Source organism: Mesoplodon bidens, assembly GCF_964165515.1.
Source record: "Mesoplodon bidens genome assembly, chromosome: 1".
In the NCBI taxonomy this organism is placed as follows: domain Eukaryota; kingdom Metazoa; phylum Chordata; class Mammalia; order Artiodactyla; family Ziphiidae; genus Mesoplodon; species Mesoplodon bidens.
In genome coordinates, this window is record NC_138176.1 from 223427768 (window position 1) to 223442810 (window position 15043).

Consider the following 15043-nt stretch of genomic DNA (forward strand, 5'->3'; position numbering starts at 1 on the left):
CTTTACGCTCCAATCCACCCTACAACCGCTGCCTAATTAAGGTTTTACCCAAGTGTACTTCAGCTCAGGCTGCTTGCCTGCTCCAACATTTCAGGAACTCCTCATTACCTGCCAAATTAAGTGCAAACTTCTTAGTGTGACTTCCAAGTTCCACTGGCTTCTAGCTCCAACTAAGCTCTTCCAGGCCCTCTTTCCCCCAATTCCCCATACCACAGCCAGCCATACGGCTGGACCACACTCAGTGTTTTCTGCCTGTCAGGGGTTTGCCCACATAACTCCTTCCGCCAGGAAGTGCCCCTCGATCCCCAGCAAACTTTTCAAGACTAAGGATAAATACCAACTGTGATCACCATACCCCCATCTCCTCATTTTCCAAGACTCGCCCAGACCCTTCCCCGTTGGAACACCCAAAGTCGATTTTGCCCATTACAAACCTTATTTCTTTGTGTTTTAGGTCACAATTTTGGGATATTTTTTCGACAGCTCCTAATATATAAGGTGAGGATACATGCCAATGAAGTGGTCAGCACTGATAACGTTAAGTCATGGCCAGAGCTGCGAATTCAGAGGGCCAGTTATTAGCTCACACTCTCTCCCCAGGGTATTAACTTTGTTAAGTATTCAAGTTACTTTTTGTTTGTCCTCTTTTCCTTCCTGGGCTAGAGTGTTCTATGCCTTGCATAAAATATAAGCAATTTCTACCTCTTTTCTCCATAGAAATTTTGGCCTTGGCCATACCACTAACAATCATAAATCCAGAGGTTTTCAGAGCATCAGTTAAGTAACACGTGCTTATAAAAAATTACATTTTAACTTCATCATTACCATACTATACCAAGAAAATAAAACTCTTAAAAATGAAAACAAAGCCTATACTTGACAAGTTTAAAACCAGAAATTCTAAAATTTAAGAGGACACTATCCATTTAACACACTTATATTTCCTGGATTTTCACTAATAAATTTTGCAATGCAGTCCACAAAAATATACAACTTAATGGCTACATTTAAATGGATCCAAGAAATCAATTTTTTTCTCTCAATTTGAATTTGGTAAATGAAAGAAAACGATAAATTATTTAGCAGCAGAGCTGAAATCTTATCAGTAGATGAGTTGTATGAAACTACAGCAACAGTTGAAAGCCTGGGAAAATAAGTATTATTTTGGAGAAAAAAAAAAGGACATCAGGGGAAGTGAAGTATTACTCTTAAATTACTGGTGATCAATATAACATCTTCTCTTACTGTAAACATTACAAGGATAGAAAAGGTCAGACACACCCAGAATTTCAATACTGCAAAAGGCATCAAGTCCATAAATGATAAATCTCCAGGTCCTAGTTTCACCATGTCACTGGTATGTATGAGAACTGCCTTAAGTTAAATAATTTGAGTTTATTTAACTGAAACCAGGGCTTTTATCTCCACTTTATTTTTAAAGTATGAAATAAACAGTTCTAAATATACTAACACTTCAGACGATAAAAGGCAGACATACTGACATATAAATCAAGGATACTTGTGAGGTGAAAAGCAAAATGTATAGAAGAGCAGTACATACTGATTTGTTTATTAAAAAGGAATAGGGTATTTTTTTCAATAAAATTATTACCACTTTTACCAGAAATACCATAAATAATGAAGGTGAATGACTCATCAGAAGCAGCAAGTCTCCTTTTAAATATTTATAAAAATACTATTTAGAACATTAACCTGGAGAAATTCTAGGCACACTAGCCATTTCAAAATCAAAATATTATGAGACAAATAAGAAAAAGAAAGTTCCATGTTTTCATTTCCAAATGACCTAAGTAATTCTGTAATGGATTTATTAGGGTAAGCACCAATAACCAGTCAACCTCTCCCCTCCAAAACCCATTATTCTTTCATGCTTTGCATTACATGAAGTTACTTCTATCTCAGCGGTTTATTTACAAAGCTTACTAACAGACATGGCCAACTTTGTAACAAACTCCTTGAATTCTGAAGGTTTTGGCTTATTATGGAAGATGGGTTTCAAAAAACTACAGGGACCACTGAAAAATTTTGAAAGCAACTGTAGGTTATCACTGAATTGTTTCCTCCTACCATGGAAAAAAAGTTCAGCATATATGAAGATAAATTCCTGATTACTTGTCTTGAGAACTACCAGAATGTGCCCTTTGAAACAGTGAACTTTATATTCGAAAAGTCTAAGCCAATGGTATCACTGTTTTACAATGCTATCGAAGTGACTAGGACCATCGCCATAAACACCCAATGTTATGTCAACAGAAAAACCCTGTTTCCAGAAGGAATAGTGTACATTCAAAAGAACAAGAAACTCATAGTGTAAGTGTCAAGTTTTAAGAAAGGAAAGATTTGATTAAAAGAAAAAACACCTGCCACTTCTCCAAGCAAAATGACAGGTCACCCCTACTCACCCTTACTTTTAAAAGGTAAATGGTCATGACATTTTTCTATCCTGACTACCCTTGCAACTACAGAGCTGGACCTGTAAGATAAACTTGAAACCAGACTAGCAAATATGTTAAGGGATACTTCTATTTTTATTCTTAACATACACGACTCCAAGGAAACTACACAGCCGCTCAGTCGCGCTGTTGGCAGACCTCGGAGAGCATCTAGGTCAACTCGTTTTCTTTCAAATGAAGAAACTGGGGCCGAGAGAAGTTGCCACTCGCTCAAGGTCACAGCTTTGTTTGTGTCCAAGCAGACAGGGGAACTCCCATTTGCATGACCCAACTAGGTCCAGTGTCCACCACAGAGTTTTACATCCAGCTTTCGTCATCATGTACAGTGTGGCCCTCAGATAACCCACTCACTGGAAATTATAACAGGCATGCCTCTGGTCACCGCTCTTGTAGGACATCCACAGGCTGAAACAGACACACACTCCGTGCCCATCACTCGCTTCTATCAGCTCGACAAGTTCACCTGGATAAGCATCATTTTCCTTATCTGCCTGGGGCACCCCTTCCTCAGCATAACATTCAGTAAAGCTAACACAAAGTAATATCCTCTTTCTGCATTAACCTCCAAAGGGTGTACAGGATAGAAAAGACCAGCAGTTCTCAACTTCTGGGTCTCAGGATGCCTTTCCACTCTTAAAATGTATTGAGGACAAGAGGTTTGTTTATCTGCATTTCTATCTACTGATATCTACCCTATTAGAAATGAAAACGAATATTTCTTTTAAATCATTTAAAAGAAGTCATTACACATTAACATAAAAGTGCATAGGTGAAAAAAATAACTATTTCCCAGAACGAAAAACTTTAGTGAAAAGAGCAGCACTGTTTTACATTTTTGCAAGTCTATTGTCTCGCTTAATAGAATACAGCTGGATTCTCCTATCTACTTCTGTGGTCAATGTGTGGTGATGTGTTCTGGTTCAAGTATATGAAGAAAACCTGGCTTCACACTGATACATTGTTGGAAAAAGGAGGAGCGTTTTAATGGTCATTTCAGATCATTGCAGATACGATTCTTTAACACAACACTGAAAATGGACAGTCAGTGGTTTCCTAATGCTTAGTTGCCACATGGAATCTGAAACTCTTATCAGTGAACTTTTCACACACTATTACATTAAAACCGTTGGTCTATCTTCCATTTTGAATGGCTTTTACCAATGCACAATTTTTGAGTTTGTGGACCTCCCTGAAAAGGTCTCAGGAACCCCAAACCATACTTTGGCATCTACTTTAAGACAGTTTAGAGTTGAACCTAAAGATAAAGGATATTATGAAACTTAGAAGCAGTTACGCACTGCCTGGATCCTTTACAATCTTTAATTCATTAATCCAACATTCCCTGGAATGGGGTATCATCATTATAAATTATGAAATAGGCAAAAGGTTGGATTTGGTCCAAAAGACACAAAAGAAGAGGCCAATAATGAAGCTTGGATTAGATTAAATTAAATATTGTAACATGTAGACTGAAATCCAGAAAAAAATCTAAGTTTACTCTGAGAATGATCAAAACAAATACATTTGGATAATATTCACCAGGAAAAGCTGTAAAGAATTAGTAATCTAAAAGAGACTTTGAATAACATTAAAGCTTTGACATTACAGTTTTTGGAAAACTTATATTAACTAGCACAATAACGGTATATATGTCAACAAAAGGAATCCCCTCTGACTATATTAACAAGCTCATTAAGAATTTTGGAATGCTCAAGGAGAGACACCAGACAACACCCCAGGTTCCCACAAAGGCAGAGTAGGCTCAAGGTCACTGATTTATACGAATATGTACGGCTATGGGTCCCCAGACCACCAGGAGGGGCTTCATGAGTTGAGTGTGAAAAAGACAATTAAAACAGTAGAAATAGGATACAGAACAAACAAAAGAGAATTACTGATTTTAGCTAGTATCACTCTAGTATTTCTACCAGAAATATCATTACCCAAAGCAATAGCCTTCAAAAGTAAAAGAGCATAAATAGAAATGTAGTAGCAAATGTAGGGTGTCTAACCATAAAAAAAATAATCATAAGAATTTATCAATAAATATTTCCTTACACTATGCATATTTCTTTAAAAGATTTTGTGGACTTTCACATAATGCAGAAAAGAGAACACTAAAAGAAATGGAAACTAAAGGTTATGAAAACAATTGAATTAAATGCTAAGAGCAATCAATGAACTGTATATAATACTCTATGATGCATACCGTGTACCAGATGATAGTGAAAGTGCTTCTCATAAATTAACTCAATTGTCTTGACTACCCTTGAGATGGGTACTACTGAATTCCCTTTTTACAGATGAGAAGACTAAAGTCCAGAAAGGTGAAGGGATGTGCACAGGGTCACAAAGCAGTTAAGGCGCAGGGTTGGGGATTTCAACCAGGGCAGCCATGCTCTTAACTACCAGGCTGTCCCCCCTCTGAATAACCCACTACAAACATCACTTACAAAAATATCTACATCATGTGCAAAATGTCCTTCTCTGAAAATAAAACAAAGCACTAGCAGTGGAACACCTTGGTTGTGACGAAAACCATGCCACCTCAGCATTTGTGTAAAGAGTTTAGAATTTAGGAGAGAGAGGCAGCATTAGGATAGGATTGACTAGTCATGCTACTGAGAACTGTAACAATGTGTAAGTTTCCTTTATGGAATGTGTGCTTCTATAAAAGCAAGAGGAGCGAGGTATGAGTCGATGATGATGCAAACAACGCACAAATGAAAGTTTTTCCCTTTGCTTCGGTAAAAAACCGAAGGAGAAAGAGTAAGGAATACACGTCAACCTTACATCTTGTTAATGGGAATGGCCATTTTTCCCACCAAATAAGTTTTTAAGGAAAACGGCCACATCTTCCTAGATGCCCGTGTGAACTATATCCAGGAAATCTATTCTTTATATGTTCAATACAGGGATCATTGACCACAACCGTGTAATAAACACAGTACTGAATCAAAGTCCAATGCAAGTATTCATTGCATAACTTAGAACCACCCTTCAGAGTCATATCTAAAACCTCTTCCTTGTTTTTTCTAAATATATACAATATGCTATCTGCATGAAGGAAAGCCAAGAGGTACTTTACAGTAAGTAAAGTATGTCTTGCAGATCTTAAAAGTTATAAATATACCAGTTCAAAACTGCAGTGACATACTTCACTTCCAATGAGTAAGAAAGCAAGACGGGCCACTTAGTAATTTTAGATGTGCTGAGTCTTTTAAAAGCCCTCCAGAGTTAAGGAAATGATTTATTTGTACTGAAAACCACAACTTGCATACGATTAACCAATCTAGAAAAAGATGAAGAGGGTGGGGAGCGTGTGGGTAACAGATTTGGGGTTTCATTTCATTTTTCACAACCAATGAAGTGGTTAATAAAGAAAATTAAAGGGAAAAAAAAAGACTATGACCACAAAGAGACCAATTTAAAGTAATTTTAGTGAACCCGTACACAGCTAAAGAAAAAAGAAAAAAAAAAATCCAGCACTAGTCTGCTAAAGTAAATATAGTAACAGGCAATAGGAAACAAACTTCTCCTAAACACCTACAACAGGCAATGCAGAGGGGGAAAAACACCGAAATACACTCCTCCAAAATCAACACAAATATTTTCTAAGAGATTCACAGAATTTTTGGTTTCTCTATTTCAAAAGAAGTAGTAACATACCAACAAGCAAAGGGGGAAGCGCTAAGTGACCATGCTGAAAACAAAAATCAAACGTGTTTAAATTTCTTAACTGTAAAGATAGTGCTAACCTTCAGCATTTTATAAAGCCATTTTCAAAAGAGGAGAAAAAGGTCCACTTACCTTGATACATTTTCTGGAATGTACTCTAGGACCGGATATCCATCACTTCTAGATGACAGGTCACCGTGTGATTTCCACGACTCCACTAAAGTATTGATGGGAGGAAAGGAGCTCAAGTGTTGGAAAGATTGGTCTCTAGCTGATCGTGATAAAGATATTGTACCTTGAGCACCAATCCTGTAGTGAAAGGACTGTCCACCTGAATTCACACCAACAATGGCAGATGAAGGGATGCTGGCCTCCGGGTAATAGCTCCCATCATCCGGTTCTTGTTTTATCCCCATTGGGAAGCCACTGCCTTCACAGTTACCATCGAAGCCGGGCACAGGTGGTCCTAAAATTCCTGATAGAGAATAATAGTCTTTATCATCCATAAAGGAAAAATATGAGCCATCCATGAATGGAAAGGGGTTGACGGCTGGATTCCCTTTAAAAGAGGCGCCCGAACACGAATGCTTGGTTGATTCTTGTTTTATCGGTACTGAGAATGGGGAATCAGAATTTATTTTGCTATTTCCTCCTAGACACGAGCTGCTAAAAACTCCATCTGGCTCCGGCTTTATGTACTGGATGATGTTAAGCTGGTCAGTCACACCATTGGAGACTGCAGTCTCTGCCTCCTCAGTCTTAGGAAAGGGAAGCTCTTGAGCACCTTTCTCGTGTGTGTCTGGACTAGGAACCGCATCCCGGGCTGCACTGGATCCAGCCGGGGTGCCCGAAGCAGTGTAGCTGAAGGCGTGGCTTCCGGGGCTACAGATAGATCCCACGGTACTAGCAGTTGGGCTGGACAGTGTGGATCTGTTATTTGTGTTGGAAGGGCTGGAACCAGAGCACCTTGAGTGGTTGATATTTGCCGGGCTGGATACACAGGATCGCAGAATGACGTTACTAGGACTGGAGACGGGAGATTTTACACTGCAGTGACTCGGGGGGCTGGAAATGGGGGACTTCATGCTACTCAACGGACTGGAGAGAGGAGAGCCCACGTTGCTGGCGTGGGTTGGGCTGTGTGACCTGGAACCCCGATTCTCCACATTAGGGGAGCACGGCAGAGGAGTGCCCTGGGCGATGGGGCTGTGCACTGTGAAACTGCCAAAGCTAGCCGAGGTGGAGGACACACAGCTGATGCCGGCAGGGCTGCAACCCGAAGATGACATATTCAGAGGGCTGCAAACAGAAGGGCTCTTCTCGTGACACAGGATGGGGCTCTTCACCATGGCGCGCGTGACCCCGCCGTTCTCGGGGCTCCCCGAGTCAGCCATGAAGGACCTCAAGGGTCTGCTCACACTCCCCAGAGTGGAAGGACGGTGGCCATTTTCTTTATAAAATTTCACCATCTGTTCGACATGTGGATAGATCTTTGCTGGACTCGCGCTTCCTTGTGGGTTCTGCTGATCATACGCGTAGTCGGCCTCTCTTACGGAATCCATGTATAAGCCCATGGACTCGGCCACGGTTGCCGAAAGTTCCTTAGATTCCAGCTCGGTTTTAATATCAGATGGTAAAATCCCAGACCGATTATTGTCTTGCTGAAGGCAAGGGAGTAGTTCCTGTTTTTCTTTGCTGCTTCCTTGAGTACTGTTGTTTGGAATAGCACCGGAAACACAGCTTATGTTGACGACCTCCATGTACTTATTCTCATCGGTCCGCTCTGTAGGTCCCGAGGAAGAATGCTCCGCAGCCTGAGAAGCTTGACCCCACCGTCTTTCCATATCTAGACCTTCAGGGAGACTGTGGTAGCCTTTGGTTTCCATAGCTAACAAATAAATTTATATTAAAAAACCAAATTAGAGTTCTTGATAGCAAGATTACTCTAAAAGACATTCTGAAATTGCATGGAATGATCTCTAAATATGTATTCTACTTATTATAAGCAATACTTCTAGTTATATTAAAATTATTACCTTCTTAGGTGCTGATACAACAGTCTTGACTATAATTTGGAAGTCAGAATATAAGAAGCAATAAAACTATTTTGCATGTAAATAAAAGTAATGTCTTTGCTCTAATACAGCCTTTAGAGTTTGCAAAGAATATTTACCAATAAATCATCTTTGCTATAATACAGCCTTTAGAGTTTGCAAAAGAATATTTACAAATGTTAATTTATTTAATATGCAAAGTAATCCTGGGGACTCACAGGCAGGCAAGGAGGAAACTGAGGGCTTAGTGAAGAGGGCAACTCGCCCAAGGTCAAAGGCATAATAAGTGACAAAGTCAGGTTTAAAACTAAATCTTCTAACTCCAAAGCTTTTGGAGTCTTTCCAGCATATGGAAGCTGCTTTCCATATCTAATACGTGGCTTTATTAAAAACAACAAGGAAATGCAATTAATGTTACCGTTTCCCAATATAAGGTCATCAAGTAAATGATCACAGGCAAAATAACTTAAGAATTACTTGCAAAACAATAAGATTTTCTTAAAATGGATTAGTGATGAAGATAATTTAATATCAATTCTATAAAGTGAAGAGTCACATATCCTGATTAATTAAGCTGGTCCATAACAGAGAGGCTGTATGACAACTTGAGAATATCAGGACTCCAGTCTGTATTTCAGTCCTGGCAAGGACTCTGACATGCAGCCTGACCTAGCAGTACTTCTGCTAAAACGACTCCCAACAGACAGCCAGTTTCAGTCTCAACAGTTAATGGAGGAAGTTTGAGATGGGCCCTGACAATTTATGTGTTCATTCATTCAACAAATATTTACCCAGTATGTGCTACATCCTGGGCCTACAAGTAGTCACTGAATCTATAGTGATAAACAAAACAGGCCCAGTCCCCATTCTCAGGGAGCCCACAGGATTGTTTTACATATACCATCTTACTCACTGGCTCTCTCTATAAATTTATTTCATAGATAGAATAATGATAATAGCCTACATTTATATAATTCTTATGCATTATATCATTCAATGCCATATTACAAGCCTTTCACATATATTAACTTATTTACCCTTATAAACAACCCTACAAGACTGGCAAAAGTATTATCCCAAATGATACAACTGGGGAAACTGAGGCAGGGGCCACACAGCAGAGCTGAAATTTGATCCCAGGTGTCTACACCAAGCTATCTCAACCTTGGCCCTATTTGGGACCTGATAATAATTTGTTGAGATCTGTCCTACGCATCATAAGATGTCCAGCAGTCTCCCTGACCCCTACCCACTAGATGCCAGTAGCATTTCTCCTCCCCCGTTGTGACAGCCTAGACTGCCTCCAGACCTTGACAAATGTCTCTGGGGCTGGTGGGTGCAAAATCACCCCTGGTTTGAGAACCACCACTCTAAAGAAACATATCTCAAAGAAAATTAACTCACTCTTAATAAAACTTCATTTGTGCATTTTGATGCATAAAACTCTTAAAATCTTTAAGTATGCATTTTTCAAATCCTTTCAGGTGTGTAAACATTCTCTGACCCAAATAAAGGTCCTGATCTAAAAGATGCAGTTTCTGAAGTTCTGAATACAAATATTACTTTAGGCCTCTCAGTCCTCTCCCCACCAACTTCTGCCACTCACAATCTCCATCTGCCCTATGTTCCCCTCATTACAAAGAGACTAGGACGCCTTTTTGCTCCAGAAATTATATTAATTATCATGGAAAAATAATATAATGACTCTACTAAATAAACTGGCATCAGATATTGCAGGGCTCACTGACAAAATTTAATACCCAAATTGTCCAAGTATCATAATTACCTCTTACTTTTCTGTACTCTACACTAGACTTTAAGTTCCCAGAAGGCAGAAACTTTATCAATTTTACCACTGCATCCCAAGATGACAGCATAATGCAAATTTAAAAAGATAAACTATTATAACATAATCAATACTCAGTAACTTGTGAATATTAAAATCTCCCAATTATGCAGTGTGCTTTTACTTAAGGAACATTTTTCTATAAATTCCTAATTACAAATCAAATCACAAAACAGTGGAAAATAAGTCAAATTACGAAGTTTGAGGACGTAATCTGGTAATTCCAGCTGAAAAAAATTAGTGTGGATGAAAGCTAAGTGAAAGTTGAAAAAAGAAAAAAAAGAAAAAAAATATATATATATAGTGAAATGGGACCAAAACAGCTAATACTGGCCTTTTCTACCTTACTGAAAAACCATTTAATAGTAGCCATGGGTTGAAAATACCAGTAAATATTATGTGCTGCTTCTACTTCTACCTGAGAATAGTCTGTCTTCCCCATAGCAAACTTGAACAGATGTATATCTAAGGTATAGATGTTTCAGGTCCAAGTTCATTAAACACCACAAGAAACATGTCTACTCCTGTTCAAAACTGAACACCTCTGTGTATCATTCCCCCACCCCCAACCCTGTCCCTAAACCCACATTCTCTGTCTTGGTGAACTGCGCCACCCTCTACCCACATGCCCAGAAGTCACCCTTGCCTTGGCACCCTTACCAAAGGTCTCCACAGGCTCACCCCTCCTCACTCCCACACCTACAGTATCGCTCCTTGCCCACCCCCCCAGGCAAGAGAACCATCTGCCCTGGGTCTGAAGGGCCATCCTCATCCAGACCCCTCTCCAAAAATTCATCCTCCAAATTGTCTTTTGGAAAGCATGATCACTCACTGCCTTTTTTGCAGTTTCACAGTGGAAATTTGCATGCTAAAACTCCAGGGAAGTTCCACGGTACAGAAATCTGTTTCCTTTTTAATCCAGAGTCCTCTAAATAATTTGGTCACTGCACCTTTTTTTCACAGAACACATACTAGCAGGCTGAGGGACACTTTTCATCACTCTGCCTCAAAGCAGGAGCCACGGATACATAAGGCTATGTGAAGATTTGAAGAGAATCTCTACTGGAGCTGACGGGCAAGAACCATCTTAAAGCAATCTACAAGGAAGCACCTTGTCAGCTAACATCATGCAGGTGATCATAACTTTCCAAGTCCTGCCTGGCTAGCCTTGAACTCTCTTGACAATAACATAAACCAGCCTGCATTTCACCACATTATTGACAGGTCTGTCATTAGAGAATTTGCAAAAGGTTTTGCTGAAATCTATTACATTAGCTTTGTTTAAGGTATTCTCATCTACCAACCTAATGCACCTCTCAACAAAGAAAATAGAGTAAAGGCTGGTAACAAACACAAAAGAATGGAGGACGTCAGCATGCTTCCACTGCAAATATTTTTAAAGACTGGGTTTTTAAAAGAATATGATTACTGAAGTACTTTATGCTGAATTCTCCCAATTATCTTAATTAAGATAACAAATGGATCAGTTAGGTAATTATTTCCTACAGTGTCCAGGAAATCCAGGCTGTCTTTTTAAAACCAGTATAAGGACCATGGCTTGAACAGAATTTCCTGAACTTACTAGTGAATACTCAAAATATTAGTTGGTGAATATGATCCTCATAGAACTTAATATCCAGATGGTAAAGGGAAAGTTTTGTTACTAAAGTATAAGATGAAACAGATACCAGTATACAAATCTAGCTTATATAAAATCAGATTTGTCTCCCTTACAAATGGAAACTGTTAACAGAGACTCCCTTGAGACAAAGACAAAAATCATGAAGACCCCTTAATTTTCATGCAAACGGCCTCCCCCTCCCCCCAAAAATAAAGGAACTTTCACATAAGGAATGTAAGGAAAAGCACTGATAGTTCTACCTTAAGTCATATATATGCTCGTAAACACTATTTTGCAAAGGAAAACCCTGACTTTAAAATTTTATATTTTACAGACTGTGTTAAATTGCTGTTTTCCACAAGGAAGTAGTTTTTTTTTTTCAGGAATATTAACAAGGAATCTTGCGAATTTATATTTTATCTGAAAACACTTTCACTTTTACTACCCCCCAAACATAGTTCCCTTCAAATGCATCATTTTCTATAGTTATTTGACTATAATGACATCTTAAAGACAGAACCTTAAGAATTTCATAATTTGCACCAGTTGCATAGTTGTAAAAGTTCACTGTTTGTAACTATTTTGCTGTCTTCCCCCCTACATAACTATTACTATGTTCCTCTTTTTTTACAGATGAGGTAAATGATAGAAATCAGCCCAAGGTCACCTAAGGGAGCCGGAGAACCAGTTAGAACTGAACACATCTGATTTCTATTCACTCACCTAATTCACTGAGCCACCTGATCTTTCTAAAAGCCCCGAACTAAACTATTTCTCCCTTAAAGGAAAAAACTCCCCTTCAGATTATTTTTAAAAACTTCTCTCCTCAAGCATTTCCATGATAGCGTGCTATGAAGTCAAATATAAAATTAATACTTCCCAGAACTTCACAGATGGAGAACGCTGTTATCATTACTATGTAAATATGATCAATAACAGCACTTAGAGACATGGCAATTCAAATGTTAAAGAGCAATTACTGCATTTGAAATTAAGTGGTTTCAAAAACTTGCCTGCTATCAAGTTTTCCTACTTGAAAACTTGTTATAATAAATAGTTAAAACTGTTGGTGCCATAAACCATTAAGATTTAAACCTGGCCTTTTAAAATTCATTAGGAAAAGCTGTGCACCTAAATTCAGTAGCAGGGTACTGATGCCACCAAAAGAAGCCTCATCCCTTCTTGGATGCCTTTAGAATTCCAACTGATGCCACAGAAAGCATAATCTCTTTCAGGAGTTTCGTGAATACTAAGGAACGGGAAATGCACGAATTTCCAGAGCCCCTTTCATACAGGATCTATCAGGATCTGATATCTCCTTCAACTGCCCTTTTATCGCTACACCTCCGGCTGAGATTTGGGTGCTTCCGCAATTGATAAAGGAAAGAAATATTATTCAAACGTCCTTTAAAAACTGTACAAGGAAAACGATCCGAAATTCATCTTTGGGTAAAGGGAAGGGTGGTAGATCTCCCACTGCCAAAGCCGGTTGAAAGCTGCTCGTTAGAGGGCATTTATCCAAAGTGGCCAAACTTTCCCAAAATAGTCCTCTGGCGGTCAAAGGGGAGAAAAAGTGGAAAACCAAAACAAAACAACAAGCACACAGCACCCTACTGACTGCCTCCGGATTACGCAGCCACTTCTCCCTGCAAAGTGCACGCTCCCGCGCCGCGGCCGCACGCCGACCCGGGCAAGCGGCGCCCAGCCGCGCACCCGTACACACCTGCCTCGGCCGGGGTCCGTCTCACGGCGTCTACCTGTTGCAGCGCTTGCCAACGCCACGACACTCCTGCTGCGGAGCCCCCCTAAATCCAACCACATCCAGGCCAGCGAGTGCCGCTCTCCCTGCAGCGGGAGAGTCCGAGGCAGCAACGCTCTTGCACCCAGGTGACTGCACGCGTTTCCTCCGAGCGGCCTGAAGTTGGCTTACGTCTTCCCAGTCCAATGACACCCCGGGCGCGGAGGGGCGGAGAGGAGGGGGCACGGGTAGGGCCAGAGCGGGCGAAGTAGGGAGGGAGAGAGCTCGAGAGGGCGGGCGAAAGCCCGGAGGGGGAGTGGGCCAGCTCCAGGGCCGGCCCTTTTAAAAGCCGGTCACATGTCCAGATAAAAAGTTCAGGTTACTATCCCGCCTCCCTGGGCCTTTCCCATTGGCCCGGAGGGAAGCAAGTCTCCACGCTGCACGGGTCAGGCGGGCTTCTCATTGGACAACTCCAGCTGTCAGTCACCAGGAGGGCGACATGACTGATACAAAGTTGCTGCGACACAGCCTGGACTCGGCAGCTCCCTTAAAGCCGCAGAAGCGGTGGCCGCTTGGGGTGCAGGGCAGCGGCTACGCCACTAGGTACCCTCCACTCGCGGCCCCCCGCCCCCATCGCTCGACTGCCCCAAAGTTGCTCACGCCCACCTGGCTCTCCTCCTGGCTAAACCCAGGATGTATGGAAAGACGTGAAAAGTCTGGTGACGCGGAAGAAGTCGGTTTTTCCGAAAGCCAGTCAAGGTGCCGTCCCCTGTCGCTCTCCACCTGCAGCTCCAGGTGAGCGGCAGCCCTGGCCCAGGCGCCGCCCACCGCGTCCGCGCTCAGGGGACGACTCTCAGTGGGCTTCTTCAGACCCCCGAGGTTCCGCTCCCCGCCCCTCCCGTCTGTCTGCCGAGTTACCTCTCAGCCGAGAAGCCGCAGCGTCCGCTGCCAGCGAGCAAGAGGATCACGTTCCCACTCGATTTGAATTTCCTTGCTTTAACCGTGCCGGAAAAGCGAGTGATTTCACTGCAGCCAAAACCCTTTAAACACAGCTTCTCTCCCACCTCCCCCACCCCCCAAAAAAGTGCCAGGCTCAAGAGCTGCTGCACTCCTTCCTTATAATTTTGTTGCTGTATTTATTACTTTCGTATTGGATTTTTCCACTAGTTCAATTTGAAAGAAAGCTTACCATCTAGGAGAGTCACTTCTTTATAATGGGGGGGTGCACATAATTGGGAGAAACAAACGGGAGTGGGGAAGGAAACAAACTGTTTTCTAAGGATCAAGTGTCTGCAAGAAGAAATTTCGGTTTCCCTCCAATCGCCTCCACCTCGATTCTCCTCCCGCCCACCCAAACGCTGAAGCTACTAAGCGAAAGGATGGGCTTCTTAACTTTGATTTCTAAGGACTTTGAGGCTCCGCATATGAGGCTCCGTTTTAGATTCCCGGCTGGCCCAGAGTCAGCACCAGTGACGTACACACCTAAATCTGGTCCCCCGGCCCTTGGCGACCCGCAGCCCGGCGGCGGCAGCTGTGCAGCCTCCCACCTCACCCTTGCCCCGCACCAGCCAAACTCGGAAGGGGGGAGGGAGTTAGCCCTGTGCTCAAAGGCCCCTCCTCTCCTTACAGTTA

The 15043-nt window shown here is 41.4% G+C and overlaps 1 protein-coding gene across 1 annotated transcript in view; it reads right to left on the minus strand.

Annotated features, from left to right (window-relative positions):
- The window catches only part of NR3C2 (nuclear receptor subfamily 3 group C member 2), a 376710-nt gene extending 363112 nt beyond the window's left edge, over positions 1–13598 (minus strand). Inside the window, exons 1-2 of the mRNA XM_081245343.1 lie at positions 13397–13598; positions 6285–8040 (exon numbers count right to left, since the gene is read on the minus strand). Coding sequence (XP_081101469.1) covers positions 6285–8038 — 1754 coding nt within the window. The 5' untranslated portion in view covers positions 8039–8040; positions 13397–13598. The remainder of the gene's footprint in view (positions 1–6284; positions 8041–13396) is intronic.
- Between the last annotated feature and the right edge of the window lie 1445 nt (positions 13599–15043).